The sequence below is a fragment of the Triturus cristatus genome, chromosome 10 (genome assembly GCF_964204655.1).
Source record: "Triturus cristatus chromosome 10, aTriCri1.1, whole genome shotgun sequence".
Lineage (NCBI taxonomy): Eukaryota > Metazoa > Chordata > Amphibia > Caudata > Salamandridae > Triturus > Triturus cristatus.
In genome coordinates this window covers 1,204,930,302-1,204,948,713 of record NC_140593.1, presented here as the reverse complement: position 1 = coordinate 1,204,948,713, position 18,412 = coordinate 1,204,930,302, and the positions used below count along the sequence as shown (strand labels likewise).

Here is an 18,412-nt window from a genome sequence, read left to right as displayed (position 1 = left end):
ATCTCCTCCCCCAGGATGAGCAAAGGGAAGCTTCAAAGGCATGCCGCCAGTTGGAGTTTCCCCAGGCCACTGCAACCCCCCACTCTGGCGGGAAGCTTGGCCGGAAACCCCATACAAGGACAGGGGATGTGCCAGCCTGCCCACCCCACCCCTCAGGTGGGGGAGGCGAGGTGAAGCACATCTCCGGGCTCTCGCCATCTTGAAGATGGGAGGCCCTACCCTATCAGGATTAGGCTACTGCCCCCCTCCCACAGGAGAGAGGCAGGATAGGGGGTGTACCCACCCCAGGACAAGGACCCATTGGTCCCTGGCCTTCACCTACCTGTAACGCCCCTAAATCTAGTATTTAGGGGCCCCCTGAACCTTCCTTCCTCAGATTCCAGATAGAAAAACGACAAGAAGAGCAAGAAGAACAAAGACCTGCCCTGCAGCTGCTAAAAAGAGAAGAAGACACCAACTGCTTTGGCCCCAGCCCTACCGGCCTGTCGACTCTCGAACCTGCACCAGCGCGGCATCCCACGTGGCCAGCAACCTCACCAACCCCGGAGGACCTGGCTACCTTTAAGCTCTAAGCCCCTGGGACTCCCACGAGTAGAGGCTCTACTCAAGAAACCTATTTGCTATCCCTGGCACCAGCCCGGGACCGCGGACCCAACACACTCTGCACCAGCCAAGCCTGGCCAGTGCCGGAGTGGACAAAGACCCAGAGGACGACCCCACGGCGACTGTGACCCAGAGTCCGGCACCCAAGGACCCCCCTCGACATCCCGGAAGAAGCCTGCAGCCTCAGAACCAAGTGCCACCCCAGCCGCGATCAACCAGAGGGTAAGATTCCCGACGTCAAAAGGCACCCCTGCACCCGGCGCCCTGCGACCCCCTGTGCCCAATCCCGGGGTACCCACCTAACCTACAACTACCCAACTTACCTCTCGAAGTGGTGGTGGCACCTGAAACATCCTCGTCCCCGAGCCTGCAGCCTCTTTCCAAACCGGAACATTCCCATTGATTTCCATTGAGCGCCCTAAGGCTCAAAAGCACCCTGCACCCAGCCGCCCGAGTGGCCCTGGCAGTGCCCTCTCTACACTAACCTACTTCCCCACTTGCCCTGAGTAAGTGACCAGGAGCCCAGCTCCCACAGCCGCGTGGCTTGCCAGACAGCAGCCACCAACCAAGGCCCCCCTATCCCTCATAGGATAACATTGGGCCCAACTCTCGCTGCACCCGGCCGTCCTGAAACCGCTGAGGGTGAACCAACTGTACCTACCTGACACTGGGGGACCCCTGAGTCCATGCCCGGAATTTCAACACTACCAGTCGAGTACTTACCCTTAAACCGCTAACTTCATTTTCCTCATAGGGTAACATTGACTGGCTTTTTCTTCAAAAATCTTCTAAGTGTGAACTTTTCAAAACTGCAAAAATTCACCAAAAATCAGCCAAGTGACAAAAACGAATTTACTCACCTGCTCTTAGGTGAGCTCCCAGTGCTGGATCTTGGTGCCCAGTCCTGACTCTGAAAAGTGTTCACAACTATACTTACTTCTAACTCATTTTTCTCCCATAGGAAACCATTGTCTGCTTTTCTGTGAAATTTCTTCTAAGTGTCTACTTTTGCAAATTTGAAATATTCTTTTAAAATCGTACCATTTCTGCAAACGAAATTACTTACCTGCTTTTGATAAGGACCCCAGTCCTGGGTCTAGGCACCCAGTCCTGGATTACTAAAGTAACGATAAAGTACTCTACCTGCAATTTGAATTTCTTGCCATAGAGATCCATTGAATGTTTTCTGTGAAATATTTTCTAAGTGCTAACTTTTGAAATAGCTAAATATTATTTAAAAATCATTACAGTTATTAAGTCGACTTTCATCACTTGATTCTGAATACTGACCCCAGGCTGGTTCTAGGAGCCAGACCTGGAATTCCAAAAGTAATCTGAAAAGTAATTTATTACAAATAACCTGAATTTACCATTGAGCTCAATGCATTGTTATGTTTAGGAAATAGGATTGTTTATTGCAACCAACTGTGACTGTTTACACAAACTTATTGCTTAAAACAAAAGTATCTATATTCAACCTCTCATTCTGAGAAAGTATATTTTTACCCCCTTTGTGGTTCTAAAAATAAAACAAGCATATATTTTATATATACAAATCATTGGCCTAGAGTTCAGTTATTGAGTGTGTGAAACCATTTGCTGACTGAGTGTGTACAATAAATGCTTTACACTGTCCTCTGGTACTGCCTTACTGCTCGACCAAGCTACCACTTTTGAGAGTAAGGTCATACCTAACTTTGACCTCTATCAGCCTCTGGGGGACTGTGGACTCTGTACACCCTGTACCTATTAGGGAACAGTATATACAGAGCCACTTTCTCACACAGGCCCATCCTGGATTTGCGACAGGCAAACAAATGGATTCGCAGAGAGAAGTTTCGCATGCTATCGTTGCACCAGATTTACCCTCAGGTGCAACGGGGAGACTGGCTCTGTGCCATAGATCTACAGGATGCGTACTTCCATGTGCCCATAGCACGGAAGCACAGGAAGTTCCTGCGATTCCAAGTCGGCGCCAATCAGTATCAATACACAGTACTGCCATTCGGGCTGAAGTCTGCGCCCAGGACCTTCTCGAAGTGCATGGCGGTGGTGGCGGCACACCTGCGGAGGAACAAGGTGTTTGTCTACTAGTATCTGGACGATTGGCTGATCAAGGCTTCATCCTTCTCGGAAGCACAAGCTCACTTCCGATGGACGTGCGCTCTCTTACACAAGCTGGGGTTACACGTCAACATGTCCAAATCGGTCACGACTCCGGTCCAGTGCATACAGTACCTGGGGGCCTCCATCGATACGCGGTCAGCAAGCGTGTCTCCTTCGGAGGAGAGACGGTTATCACTCCTTCGGAAGGCTCAGGACCTCAGGACTGCTCCATCGACGACAGTGAGAAAGGTGTCTTCTCTACTGGGATCGATGGCCTCCTGTATCTTCCTCACGCACGGCTACACATGAGACCACTGCAGGAGTGCTTGGAGGATCAGTGGGATCAGAGGATAGGCTCTTGGGACGACAAGATATGACTGTCGCTGCATGCTCTTCAGTCTCTGAAGTGGTGGTGTTCGGCGGAAAACCTCCTCAAGGGGGTTCCCTTCCACAAGGACATTCCCACGACGAGTGTAGTGATGGATGCTTCTCTCCAGGGCTGGGGAGCGCATTCCGGGGACTTGCAGATTCAAGGAAAGTGGTCTCCTTTGGAATCGACATACCACATCAATTTCCTGGAACTCAGATCTGTCTTCCTGGCACTGAAGGCCTTCCTTCCGTCCTTCCAGACCAACTCGCTGCTGATACAGACGGGCAATACAACCATGATGTATTACCTCAACAAGCAGGGGGGGTCGAGATCGCGCACTCTGTCGCAGGAGGCGCAGGCGATCTGGCGCTGGCTGCTGGCCCGAGGGCTGACAATTACGGCCACGCATCTGCCAGGGGTGCAGAATGCTCAGGCGGACGCCTTGAGCAGGCTGATTCAGGAAAACCACGAATGGGTCATAAACGACGAAGTACTAGGAGAAGTCTTCGCAAGGTGGGGGACTCCGGACGTAGATCTGTTCGCCACCGCCGAAAACAGCAAATGCCGAGACTTCGCATCCAGGTACTACCAGCGGGGGACGCTGGGGAATGCGCTATGGATCGATTGGTCGAACAGCTTTCTGTACGCTTTTCCACCCATTCCCCTGATTCCGGCGGTGCTCATCAAGCTGTCCCAGTCCAGGGCGCGGATGATCCTGATCGCCCCGGAGTGGCCCAGGCAGTGGTGGTTCACGGACCTTCTTCACCGGTCTCTCCTTCCTCACATGCGGTTGCCGTGCAGGCCGGACCTTCTCACGAAGTTCGGGGGGCGGATGGTGCACCCCAACCTCTCGTCTTTGAGTTTGGCGGCATGGCTCCTGAAATAGTGCAATATGGCCATCTGAATCTACCAGACGATTGTATGGACATACTGAAGGAGTCTAAACGACCTTCCACTAGGACATCCTATGCTTACAAGTGGAAGAGGTTCTGTATCTGGTGTAAGTCCAAGAACTTTGATCCGACAACATGTAAGGAAGATGTCATCCTTCCATACCTTTTACATCTGGCGCAGTCTGGCCTTAATTTCCATTCCATTAAGGTTCATCTGGCTGCTTTTGACTGCTTACAGGAAATGCCCTTCACAGACTTCCTTCTTTCAGATCCCTGTGGTCAAGGATTTTTTGGAAGGCTTGAAGAAAGTGTTTCCTTCCGTCAGACTTCCCTCGCCTTCCTGGGACTTGAATGTGGTGCTGTCCAGACTGATGAAGGAGCCTTTTGAACCCATCCACAAGGCTTCATTGCAGCACCTATCCTGGAAGGCGGCGTTCCTAGTGGCCATTACATCGGCCCGCAGGGTGAGTGAACTTAAGGCATTATGTTGTCAAGAACCTTATACTGTATTTCATGCTGCTAAGGTTGTGATGCGTACTCACCCTAAATTTCTTCCTAAGGTTATCTCTGACTTTCATGTCAACCAGACCATAACTTTACCTACGTTCTTTCAGAATCCCTCTTCGCCAGCGGAAAGGTCTCTCCATTCCCTGGATGTTCGGAGGGTGTTGAAATTTTATCTGGATAAGACCAAGGATATTCGTAGGTCTGACCAATTGTTTGTTAATTACGGATCAGTCAGGACCGGTCTCGCGACCTCTAAGCAGTCCATTTCTCGGTGGATTGTGTCCTGCATACAATTGTGTTATCAAAAGGCTAATAAGACCTTAGGGGGTAAACCTAAGGCTCATTCCACCAGGGGCAAAGCTGCCACGACGGCTTTGCTGCGTAATGTTCCTATTGCGGAAATCTGCAAGGCGGCCACTTGGAAGTCGGTCCATACCTTTGCTGCGCATTACTGTCTGGACTCGGATGCCAGGGCAGATGCTCAGGTTGGGCAGGCTTGGCTGCGAAACTTGTTCGCACAGTAGTGGTATTGTCTTGTTTGTTCTCCACCGCTATTGTTGTGTGGGGATGGGCTTGCCATTCTATTCACTAGATTATGACTATACACCGAGATCCCCTACTACAGAAGGAGTAGTTTCTTTTCTGTAACTCCAGTTCTGTAGTAGGGGTATCTCTGTTATAGTCATAAGCGCCCGCCCTCCTCCCCGGTGGAGAGATAAATGTTAATGTAAGGAATGCTACAGGTCTGGCGTGCTACGCCTTCAAAAAGAACTGAAAGTAAAAGGGACCTGCTGGGTATTCTGGGATACTGGGGAAAGTTCTGGAAATCTGGAAAGTTTTCTTAAAGGCACAGTATCCTGTTCTAAGCCACATAATGGCAGCCTATGGGGCTTGTCTGTCCACTCCTTCCTCTCTATCATTCCAGAGGCTTTTGCTGGTAGAGGCAGGGTTTTTTCCTATGTGGGGAAAAGCTAGACAGGCAGTGCTGTTTGTGGATGTTGGTGGAATTCTAGTTGAAGTACTGGACAGTGTAGCCTGTGGGTATAGGCTGCATTATCTGTCTTTAAATTAAATTCTCTCTTAAAGGTGTATGCAGGTCTGCATGATTTGTCACCTTTAGAGATTATTTTTTATTGCTCCGGGGTCCACGCACATGGGCGGGACTATTCACTAGATGATGACTATAACAGAGATACCCCTACTACAGAACTGGAGTTACAGAAAAGAAACTACTCCATACAGAGCCACTTTCTCACAGGACCCTTCTTAAAATTATGCAGAATTGTTTTCATGGTGGCGCTGGCAGCGTGTTTAGGAGCAGTTGGGGATGAAGGGACTCTATGGATGTGTATGAAAGTGACTGTTTTGCCATGAATTCCTAGGGATGCACAATTTCCTTACAGAGCAAAGCCAGGCTCCAAACAACCATCATTATCTTTGGAGAGATTAAAGTGAATCGTGGGCTGGAGGAGTGGTCCTTCCAGATCTTTGAGAAGCTTAGACTGCTGCACTACTCTCTCCTATTAAGCAGTCTGCAGTTGATCACATTAGGCATGTGAAGGAAAGCCATGCGATAGATCACGATTACCAGTGTCTGAAGTCTACTGAGAAGTATGTGGTCAACTTGCATAACATTTTTCCTTCTTCTAGGCTCAGCCGTACACCATCGTTTCACCGGCTGTGCTCAAGGCCGATATAGTGAGCCCCCCGCAGCCTGCCACTGCAGGACAGCCCACAACACCAGTTGGTACAGTCCCAAATGAGCAGGAGCCATACAAACAGTACCGTAAGTAACACGCTAAGGCCTGAATGCTTAAAAAGGTGTAGCAATAATTTGAAACTTTCTTAACTGAATGATCCAAAGGGACTTGTCCAGTAGAATCCCTTGCATTGTTATGATGGGGTAGGGTGATTTTTCTCCAAGTGGTGTTTAGATTCTGCCTACATGTGCAGTGCACAACAGTTGTGAGTTTTGCTTTAACTGTTCAAGCTTTTTTTTTTTTTTTTGGTATCAGACATAAAGAAGTTACATCTATCATTTGTCCTTCGTGATTTGACTTGGCCTTATTTCCCTCACTCCTATGATATCCGAACTACTCTCCCTTAGCAACTGCCCCAGAAAGTGTGAAAGGGTATTTATGGTTTATGTAACTACTACATGTATGTATAACATAGTTTATGAGCCTGTGTTTTACCATTTTGTAGCCCCTAATAGTAGAATATTATGTACAAAGAAATCTATTGTTATCACAGAATCTACTATGACCTGCAGATTTGGATCCATTTGAGAGACTGTAGCATGCATGGCAGTCATCCCACAGGTGTGCAAGTCACTTAAATGTCCATGAGACTTGAGAAATGTTCAGTTGTTTCAACTGGTTTGTTTCTAAAGCATGAGCTACAAAACAAAATTATTCCAAGCGCTGCAGCAGAGGAGGACTCTTGGCTACTGCAAGGCCAGAGACCGATTGTGTAAACTTTGTAGCAGCATGGTTTGCAAGTTTAGAGGGTTTGCTTAAGCAGAGGGAATACATGTATCTGATAGGAATCTAGCATCAGATTCCTAAACTTAGAATTATCCCCAGGCGTCAACCTGGATCCGGAATTGTTTTTTTGCAGCAGCCCCTCTGCGCGCCGGGGGATGGCGCCACATGACCTCGCCCTGATGTCATCCACGGACGTGACGCCAGCGAGGTCATATAAGTCCCTCCCGGCGCGCTGACGTCAGTTCCCTTCTTTTCCGCGTGCAGCGCGGATCCGGAGTAAGCGGTTTCTCTGGCCTGTTTTCAGGCCCCTTTTGACGCTTTGCGTCTGGAACAGTGTGCGATGCCTTCGGGCTTTAAAAGGTGTGCCACCTGTTCGCGGCCAATGTCCGCGACGGACCCACACCTTATCTGCATGTGGTGTCTGGGCGAACACCATGACTCGACGGATTGCGACGCCTGCCAACAACTCAAGCGGAATTCCCGGCGAGAGCGTCAGATGAAACTACGTTCGGCTCGCCTGTCCCGGTCTGAGTCGTCATGGCCTCCGGTCTCCTCTTCGGCGGCAGGTTCCAGTGGCGGAGGGTTCCGTTTGCGGCGTTGGTCGCTATCCGTTTCCCGTATGCGTCGCTCGCCCATTCCTGGTAAGTCCTGTCGCCAAGGTCGTCGTCCTCCCTTCCTCCTGTTTAATGGGGCGCTAGTTCCCGGTCTTCTCAGGACATGTGCCCCCGAGAGTCGGCCCTCCCCTATCCGCCATTTCCTGGCGCGAGGGCGACTCGGACCCAAATTGCGACGTATGCTGCGTCCCTGCAGGCCTCTCTCGGGTCCCCTTCTCTCCCTGGGGCGGCCTCGGACCCTCCGCTGCGTGCGGGGTCTCCAGCGGGTTCGCCGGCAGATTCGCCCCTGGCGCCGACTGAGCTCCTTGCCTCTAGGGATGATGGAGGTATGGCATCAGGGTGTGGCCCGGCTGGGTCCCCCTCTTTGGCCCGTAACACCCCTGCCGCGCCGCATAGTCCAGTGGGGCTCCCTGTGGTGTTGCCGGTGGTTGCTGGTACTTGCAGATTGTCTTCGAGTCCCCCTCGGCCCTCCAGACAGGCAGCTGTCTCTTCGGAGGCCGGTCCGGCGCCGTAGACTTGCTTCCCCGGCTCCGTTCCCTACTTCGCAGTCTGAGCCTGTTGTGATTGCAGCTGAGTCGGCAGCGGTTCGGTGCCGTAGACTTGCCACTCCGGCTCCGTTCCTTACTTCCGAACCAGAGCCTGTTGTGGTTGAGGCAGATTCAGCGGCGGACGAGACCGAGCCGGCGCTGACCGAGGACGCCCTGACGCTGCCGGATCGGCTCTACTCTGGAGGCTTCCGGAGAAGGTTCGGCGTCACCCCAACGTCCGTCTACGCCGGATCCATCCTTGCCTCTTCCTCCCTTGGAATTTGTGGCTCTTGCAGATTCTCCGCCTCCTCACGAGCTTCTTCAGGACCCTAATTAGTCCATAGGGTTTCCCCCCTTTGGACATTGGTCTAATCCTCTGTTCACTGGACAATCCCCTTGGAGTGGACGGCTTAGGTTACAGCCCTCGCCCAAGGATGAGTTCAAGTTTCAAGTTTATTTTATTATGATAAGGAACTCATTAAGAGGTCCACATAAAACAACATATACATACAAAACAAAAAATACATAATATATTATTCCATCACAATTACTCAAGCTTAATACAGGTCCAAAAAACATTTTAAAAAGTTGTACAGTTTAAAAGCAAACATTTCATTAGGTGGATTAATCAAGGCTGCCATAAATAAAGAAGCAGATAATATGTTGAGTTGTAAGCAAATTGGTCTTAACCATCTACGCCTGCAAGACATCAGTGCAGGACAAACAAACATGACATGATCTAAGTCCTGATCATACAATTGACAAAGATCACAGCATGCCGAATGACCATACCAGCTGGCATGTAGAGCTTTCAGGGGAAGCAAATTATGTCTTACTAAGTACACAAGGCGTCTGACGCCATGAGAGATGTTCCAAGACATATACAATTGAGCTTTCCGCAGGGTATAAGATTCGATAACAGGCGAACCACCTTTTTTCGCTAAACAGAAGTCTCTATCCTGACAAAACCCCAATTCCCAAGAGGCTGACTTCAGAACAGTTTTTAATTGATGAGAGGATAATAAAAATAAAGTCCCCTCATCCAATTTTAATTGCAGCACGGCAAATCTGAAGTTTTTTACAATCAGGGAGAAATCATTAAAAGATCCTAATAATTCATTTTTTATAAGATCTCTTAAGGTATTAGGTTCACCTTTAGATAAAGCTACTACCCAACGTATTATACTTGCCAGACCTTGAACCCAACTACTACGTAAGCCCAATTCCTGTCTCAAGGAAGCAGTCGAATTTGCTGTACCTACAGACATTAAACTGCGTAAAATTTTCCCTTCCGCAGAATTTAAAAAATTCCACTTTTTTACATCAAATTAACTCAATTCCGTATAACAGGGAGGCCGGAACTTTCGCTCTAAAAACATCTAAAAGAATAGAAAAATGCCTTCTACCTGTGGCTTTATACAGGGAAACTAAACTCTTTCCCTGAGAAATAGCCTTCCGGGAGTTATTATCAATGTGTAATTTGTCACTTAAATTATAAGTGACAATTTTACCTAGGAAGGTGTAAGATTTCACACATTCCAGTTTTTTCCCCCCCACAACCCATGGATAATTAAGGCATTTAGGCTTCTTTCTACCGGAAAAGCAAATCACCTTGCTTTTTGCCGTATTTATTGATAAAAAATGACTTTCCGCAAATTCAGAGAGTGCTTGCAACCGATTGTTCAGGCCCCTTGGGGTGAGATCCAAAATCAGGATGTCGTCTGCATACATAAGGCATGCAATTGGAACACCACCCAAGGAAGGGGCAATACCGGCGCAAGCCGAAAGTGTGACGGGTAAATCAACTGTATATAAAGAAAATAACAATGGAGCCAAAAGGCAACCTTGCTTCAACCCATTGGAAGTGGGAATTAATTTAGATACACCACGTTCACCTCCAAGTAGAACTCTGCACCAGGTGTCAGAGTAAAGGGCGCGAATTAACTTGATCAGGAATGGGGGCATACCTAAGTTAAATAACTTTCTCCACAGCAAAATTCTATCTACTTTATCAAAGGCGGTGGAGAAGTCAATAAAGGCGCCATATACCTGACCACCACGGATTTTCACATATTTTTCAGTAATAACTTGCAATGCAGTCAGGTTATCTAAAGTTCCATGATTTTGTCTGAAACCTGTTTGCTCCATGGGAAGAATTTTATGTTCAGATACCCATTGATTCATTAAAGTAAGCACACATTTTGCGAAAACCTTACCAATGGCATCCAGCAAGGCGATTTGACGGTAATTTTGCGGTAGATCTCTTGCCCCTTTTTTATATAAAGGGACAATAATACTTCCTTTCCAGGAGGGGGGGACTGTTCCACTAGAAAAACAAAATTTAAACACTGGAAAGAGTATTTTACTCCAAAGTTCACTCTGGTGTTTTAATACTGAAATAGGGATTTTATCAGGACCCATCGCACCAGAGGAACGCATATTCCTAATTGCATATTCAAATTCCCTTTCCGTAGGACAGTCAAGTATATGTGAGACATTTTCAGATTCAGCATTAAAAACTTGAGAATTATTGTTACTGTACAACTTCTCGATATAATGAACCCACACCTGTTCCTCAATGGCAATAGGCGTAGGACTGGCTCTGGTACCACAACCTTTGCCAATTAAGGACCAGAAAGTCTTGGGGTGGCCATTATAAGAAGCTTCCCTCAGTTGAATCCAGAGGGCATCTTCCTTAAAACGTTTTAAACGGGCCTTAAGTCTAACTCTCCTTCTCTTTAAGATAAACAACTTAGACTTAGCTTCCTGGGTAAAGGATAAAAATTGTCCCCTTACCACTTTGTTTATTTCTCTATTTATAGCCCGTAGAGGATGAGGGACTACGAAGGATTGTTTCACACCTGGTTTCTTTTTTGCGCTAGCAGATACAGAATCTAAAAAATTAATAAAACTCAACAGCTCTCTCCCTTCCCAGAGGGGTAAATTCTCAACAGCAAAATACAAAAGAGGCACCACATTTTCAACAGTACAAGTGTTCCAAAAACATTTCCCAGAACTGGAATCAAAATTCACAAAATCTGTATCCAGACTCCACGGATCCACTTTCTGAAGATTAACGGAGACAGAAAGCATCAATGCATTATGGTCACTAAGAATAGACTCAATGACCTTCATATCCTTTAGTAGGTGAAAACCGGCATAGTCTACCATGATAAAATCAATAATAGATTTTCCCTTATTAGATTTATGAGTATAAGCTGCCGGGGTGTCAGACGGAAGCCTCCCGTTTACTATTAAGCATTCAACTTTAAGTAAACCATCTAAAATAAGTTTACCTCTTTTGTTAGTTTTCATTTTAGAGGGAAACTGGGCAGGTGGTATATTCAAAGATTCTTCCAATTGAATATTTCTAAACAACTCCGACCCACAGTTAGATATATTACAATTTAAGTCCCCAAACATTAACACATGCGGGGTTGGGGAGACATCCAACACTTTAGTTAAAAAAGTGAACAAAGTTTTTAAACCAGCATTAAAACTACAATTGGGGGGAATATAAATATTAACCACAATCAACAATCTATTAGGGCAATCCTCAAAAACCTCTTTTAGGGTTATTGCTTGAAACAGTTTCCCTGGATCTAGATAGTGTGAATAGTTCCATTGCAATCTATTAGATAACAAGCATGCTAACCCTCCCTTAGCATGGCCTCTTCTAGTGCTGGTTGCGCTGTATTCCAAAACAAAATAGTCTTTTTCCAAAGCTAATCTTCCTTCAACCCAGGTTTCTTGCAAACAAATTATGTCTGCCTTTTGAGAATGCAAGAAACCCAATTTCTCCTTATAATCCTTGAATCCTGCAGTGTTCCATGAGATAAATTTCAGCTCTCTGTTAAAAATTGGAAGATTGTTTAGAACAGGGAGCGGATTTACTCGCTAGAACTCCAGGTAACCAACTCCATTTAGAATGGTCATCCTTCCCTGTCTGCCTAAGGGGAGCGTTTTTGTATGAAACTAGCCTTTCATTCCTAGCCACACAAATTTTTAGGTCCTCTGATCTGAGATTAGACCAGTCCGACAACAGCACACCCGTATTAGAGGGAAATGATAGTGAAGAATTGGCAAGAATCCCTTGAGTACATTTTTCCCCAAAGTGTGGCATAACATCTATCCCTCTAACTTGAAATTCCTCTGCCCACTGTAGAACAAGATTTAACACAACTTTCGAATAGAATTTCACCCTTGTTGATCTTATTGGTTTCCCCACGAAGGAGTTAAGGAGAAATACAATATCTAAGTCGGACGTTTGAATTAATTTCAAACTTTCGATCTCTTTAAAACAGATCAGTAGGGCAGATCTATTTAAAATTAAATCTGGTTCAAATAAGGGAGAAAAATCAAGATATAAAGTATCCACACTTATTTTTTCTTTTGGGAGAATAACTGACATTGAGGATGGGACCTGAAAGGTTCTTGCTGAAGGATTTAAGGAAGAAGAGGACGGGATGACCGATGAAGTGTTAACCTTAGAACTAACTTGGGAAGATCCTGCATTAACATTACAATAAGCTGAAAAAGGATTGGCGGAAGGATGGGAAACCTTGGGGAAGAAAGGATTGGTAAAGCTTATAGAACCTAGACCAGAGGCAGGGGCGACTTCTTTAGGCGAGACAACTCTAACTTCTACATGAGAGGTAGGAGACTGCTCCACCTGCGGGGAATCTTCTGCACTTAACTCAGCATTCTTATCAAAAAGAAGTTTCCTCTGTCTTTTTTTAGCGAATCTTCGAATGGGTCTCCTCTTCTTCATTCTAATCTTTTTGTGTTTCAGGGGACTCACTTTTCCCATCAATCCCGTATTTACTTTGGGGATCTCCTCTTCTTTAATTGGTGGCAAGGAGAATATCGGAAAAAGAGATGGAATTTCAGATTTGGGAATGAGAGGAGATGTTGCTATTACCTCTATCTTGTCACTCATTGGGGCTATACAGTTAGCACCAGCCGAAACCACTTTGGCAGGATTGGGGACAGCTGGAAGAACTACATGTTTCTTTTCCTTTTGACCTTCTGTCAAAGGAGAAGATTGAGCTGAATCCAAAACTGCCGAAGCGGAAGGAGCGCTTATTTTTGGGGTCATCAACAGAGAGACCGATGGTATGGGAAGATCTAACACTAACTCATTTTTCCTTAGCAGAAGTACTTGCAAAATTTGCGTTACAGTGTCAAAAATACATTCCGAACCTCCCACAAATTTTTCGAGTAAACTCAAAATCGAAGAAAGAATTGATTCCAGAGAGGACAAAGAATTAGAAATTAGCCTCCCATTAATGTTTGGAGACCCCTCAGTTAAATTGTTCAACACTGGACCTGAACAAGATGTAAAGTTTAATTGAGAAAGGGAAAAATCTAGTTTATTAGAAGGTGTGCTTCTTAGAGGACCGGTATTCGAGATAGTTATTGCTTCCTCTAAAGGCACACCTTTAGGGTTCCCATGTAACGATCCCACCCGCGCCCTATGAGCTGTTAAATCAATGTCAGGCAGTGTAAAATCGTTCCCTACTACAGGGGATTTAACTGACGCGGCTGACAAAAGATCAGTATTCACAGATACTTTAGGAACATCCATTGTTGCAACTTGAGAGGGGACAATTTTATCCGATTTTGAGGACATATTACCCGAATGTACATTCTGTTTCAGATGTACATTGTTTAACGCCGAAGGCGAGCCCCTTAGTACTTCGGGGCTAACTAAAATAGGCAAAGATTGACTAGCAACCAAGCTCAAACTAGAGGAAACATCGATGACCCCATTAACAGGCACCAAATCGTTAGACCCAGGGATTTCATTCGGGGACTGCAAATCAATGGGTTTATCTTTCCCTTTGTCCCAAAAATTGAAAAGCTGACATTGACCTTTCAATTGCATGGAAGTTGCAATTTTGTTCCGAAGGGGGTTAGATTTGGTTTTAGACCCAGATCTCCCTACAAGCACTCGCCCAGAGCGCAATTTTTTAGCCGTCATGAGACTGTATTTGACGGGGAGTAAAAAGACAATTAATAACAATTGTAGAATTAAAAAACTAAGAATCCTAAAATACAATAAAATCTATAAAAGCAGTGTCACACAAATTTAATACCGGAGAACCAAGAGAGGGGGCCCGGCCCAGCCTTCTTCAGCCTCTGACGGCCTCAGACGGTCCCGCCCTTGTCCCGGGCTTCTCCCGGCGCGCTCCCGCGCGCTCCCGCGTTGCGGTGTCACAAGGGAGGTTTATAGCCGCGCTGAGGCGGGGGAGGAGCCAGCAGGGAGAGCGGGTCAGCTGCTGGTGATGCCGAGGGTCAGGCGCTCCTGGGACTTGAAGTCCTCGCTTGACCACGCTCGCAGCCCTGCACACACCACCGCCACAGAGGCTCAGTCTGGAATAAGAGTTCGCAGGCACAGCGCGCTTCCAGCAGCGCTAAATTAGAGAACCAGATGCGAAGCGGGACCCGCGAAGCGGGTTCCGCGAGGAGTAGATGAAAGGAAGAGCCGCTCCAGCGTGCTCGCAATCCAAAGCTCCCTCTTCAGTCTACACAGGTGACAAGTAAGGAAACCAAGGATGAGTTACTGTCCCCTCCTCGGAGGGCTACTGAGGCTGGTGTGGCGTTTGAGGGTTGTTTCCATGGCTGCCCGCATTCTGCGTTTGCAGCATCCTTCAGTTCCCCTGCCTATCGACCCCCTGTTGGATGTTCACCACGGTTCGGGAAATGTAGAGCCACTTCAGCCTTTCGAAGCCTCCCTTTATGATGCCCTTCTGGGGACCTGGGCTCGGCCGGCGTTGGGTGATCCGATGGCTCGTTCCATCATGTACCACCACTACCCTGCCCCGAATGATCCGGTCTGCTTGATTGTTCACCCGGACGTTCAAGGGCTTGTTGTGCAAGCTGCCTTTCCTTCATTGCCTCCGCTACTGCTTCCTCCCTCCCGGGAGTCCAGATGGCTGGAGTCGTGGGGTCGTAATATTTTCGCCTCCACTAGCGCAGCTCATCTGAAAGAAACACGTTAGTTAGATTCCTCACCTTAGAATATCCCCAGGCGTCAGACTGGATCCGGAAGATTTTTCGTCAGCAATACCCCTTGCGCGTCGCTAGGCGTCGTCTGCGGCTCCGCGTCCGTCGTCGGCGTCGTGCGCCGGGATGACGTCGTCGGAGTACTTAGACGCCGCCCTCGCGCGCTGACGTCAGTTCTTCTTTTTTCCGCGCCAGTAAGCGCAGATCCGGGAGAGCTACCCCTTTTAGTCTTTTTTGACTAAATCTTTTTGATCATTTTTGATCCTTGTCTGTCGACATCTGGTGCCGGTAGGATGCCTGGGTTCAAGGCTTGTGAGGATTGTCATCGACTGATGTCGGTGACCGATCACCACCGCCGGTGCCTCTACTGCTTAGGCCTCGACCACGACGCGGAGTCGTGCAACGACTGTCAGGCCTTGACTTCGAAGGCTAGGCGGGAGCGGTCCCGCAAGCTTCTCGAGCTTCGCCACTCGGCTCCGCGTCGTGCGCGATCCCGGTCCAGGAGGAGGTCCAAGGATCGCTCGCGGAGCCCTAGCCGACGCCACCATCGATCGTCGGGCTCCAAGTCGTCGGGTAAGTCCAAACACTCAAAGAAGTCCAAGAGGCGACATCGCTCTTCGGACTCCCCTCGCCGGTCGCGCGACTCGGCCGAGGGTCCAAGTGGTTCCACCCCCGCGGCTCCGGCGGAGCCGCAGGTGCCGCGTCCGCCCCCATACCTTCCGGTCCCTGGGGCTGACGCGGCGCCGGCGGAGATCAGTGCCTTCCTCTCGGCCATGAGGAGCCTGGCCCCGCCGTCGACGCCCGCTGGCGCGCCTTCGGGCCCCGCGGGCTCGACTGGGCGACCTCGCGTGCCGGCGGCTCCGGCCCCGGCGCCGTCGACGACTCCGGTCTCGACGCCGCAGGTCCCCGCGGGGCCCATGCCTGGGCCCCAGTCGACGCCGGTTGACCTTGTCACTCCTCCACCGGCGCCGACGCCTGAACCACCGACGCTGTCACCGGCGCCGCCGACGCCGACGCCTGTGACGCCGACGCCCCAGTTTAGCCCTCATCCGGACCCGACGCCGGCACGGCGTCCGCCGACGCCGCATCCGACGCCGCTAGAGACCTACCATCTCTACAGTCCGGTTCCGATCATTCCTCCTGTTTATCAGGAATCGGAAGAAGGGGGCGACTGGGAGGGGTTCGAGGACCCTCTGGCTGTTCAGTCACAGCTTTCTCAGGACTGGGCAGATGAACTGGGGGAGGCCAGCGGGCTGGACACCTCGCCAGACGCTGGATTCACTTCTCCTCCGACCGTGGCTTCGGAGGAGGGTGCAGCATTTTCTGTGGTGCTGCGCAAGGCGGCTGAGGCCCTTGGGCTCGAGTTGCCTGCCGTGGCTGTGAGGACCAACATCCTCACTGAGGTGCTTCAAACCTCAGCAAGCTCCACTGAGCCTCTGCTGCCGTTTAACGAGGCCCTCACTGACGTTCTGCAGGGCACCTGGTCCAAGCCCTCCACAGTTCCTCCTGTGGATAGGAACGTTGCCAGGCGCCACCGCCCTGCTCCGGGCGACCCCAGCTTCCTGTCCCAACACCCCACCCCCGAGAGTCTGGTTATCCAGGCCTCTACTTCTCTCTTCCACCTCTGAGGGCACTCGTGTTAACCTCCTCCATCATATCCGTGACGGACGTGATCTGGCAGAATTTACTATCCGGCCGGCCCTGGGTACCTCTGACTCCTTAGGCCGGCTATGGCCGGTTCTGTTGCACTACGACCCCATGCTTGGTTGCGGGATGGCGTCTTCCAGGAGAATATTCGTGAGCGCCTTGTTGACCTGCCTTTTGATGGGGTCCTTTTGTTTAATACCCACACCGATTCAGCGGTTCAGCGCCTCCTTGCGGGCTTTCGCCCCACCATAGTCCTGTACTTGGCAGGTCTCAGATCGTCCTATCCCGGGGTGATTACCCCTCCTTTCTTTTAGCAACTTTCATTCAGCGTCCACAAGTTGGACTGTGCGTTTTTGGGCTGACAGTAAGCAGACTGTGGCGGTGTTCCACAGGTTGTTCGTGTCTTGACCTCTGACTGTGGTTTACCCCAAGAGGTGTTCCACAGTTTTTTCTTAGGGGCGTGATATACCCCAAGTGGAGTACCTGTATGCTATTGTGTAGCTCTGCTCCGTGCCAGGTGGGTGTGGAGGTCTCTTTGGGCTCCCCCGTCTCCTGGCGTCCTTTTCTTACTGTTTGGGTGGATTTTCGTGTTGTGCCTTCTGGCACTGCCTACCACATGCCACAGGTCTCACCCTGCTTGCGCCTGGTGTGTGTGTCTCGTACTCCTCTTCTAGAGGTTTTTTCCTTGTACCTAACTCTTTTCATTGTGTTTCAACACGCTTCTTCTGAGACTGCCACCCTGCCACCGGTGCATTAGGCGGGTTCCTGCTATAGCGCTCGCAGGTGCGTTCGTCTATCTGGCGAGGTCGGGTCCTATATCCCTGTTTTTCGGAGAGCAGTTGGATGCCTTGTACTCAGGTTTTCAGTTGTTCTGCACGGCGGGTGCCTTGTTCTAAGGTTTGCCGTCCCTCTGCGCGTCGGCGTTTTCCTTTGCACGTTTTATAGTACCCTTTAGTGCCTTTTCATGCTGCTTCTGCAACAACGGTTCCCATGCTTCCGCTCCCTGGGGTTAGCCTCCTCTTCTGGATGCTCTTCTTCTAGATGGCCTTCTTTTAGGGGGTCTTGTCTGTCCCGTTCATGTACTAAACAGTCCCTCTCTTCTGTAGGGGTGCATTTCTCTTCCTGGTCGGGGGTGGTGGTTCCGGGGATCTGATGATGTTCCCCACAGCTCCGCGTGCACTTATTCACAGTTCCTATAGGCACCTTCGTTGCCTCAGATGACGCACGCTTCAGATGTCTTTTTTTCCTTCGGGTGTCACCCTTATCAGTGGCTGGTGTGCCTGCGGGACAGTTCCTCTAATGAGGGTCGTCCCGGGTGCTGCACCCTGCATCTGTTTCCCTTTGGGTACGTTCTTCCCCTTGGCCTTCCAGTTGCCTTGTTGGGCAGTCCCGTACTCGTCTTAACTACATGTTCGAGGCATATGAGCTGCAGATTGTACACTTAGCATAGATCGCCATCTGGTGTTGGGCCCGGATGTTTGCAGTTTGTTTTTGTTCTTTGGACAGTCTTTGGAAGTCACGAGTTCGGTGACTCCTCCTTCGGTCCGTACTGCGCATGGGCTTCGGCTCCATCCTCACATTGGTTTTTTCCGCCATCGGGCTCGGATGTGATACTTCGTGCTCCGGCTTCGAACTTCTACGGTTCCAGCCT

At 49.2% G+C, this 18,412-nt stretch overlaps 1 protein-coding gene across 1 annotated transcript in view; it reads left to right on the top strand.

Moving 5' to 3' along the window:
* The window catches only part of LOC146797067 (RNA-binding protein 10-like), a 297,765-nt gene that overhangs the window by 187,000 nt on the left and 92,353 nt on the right, over window positions 1-18,412 (top strand). The window contains exon 17 of the mRNA XM_085629688.1: window positions 6,130-6,265. Within this exon, the coding sequence (XP_085485814.1) occupies window positions 6,130-6,265 (136 nt within the window). The remainder of the gene's footprint in view (window positions 1-6,129; window positions 6,266-18,412) is intronic.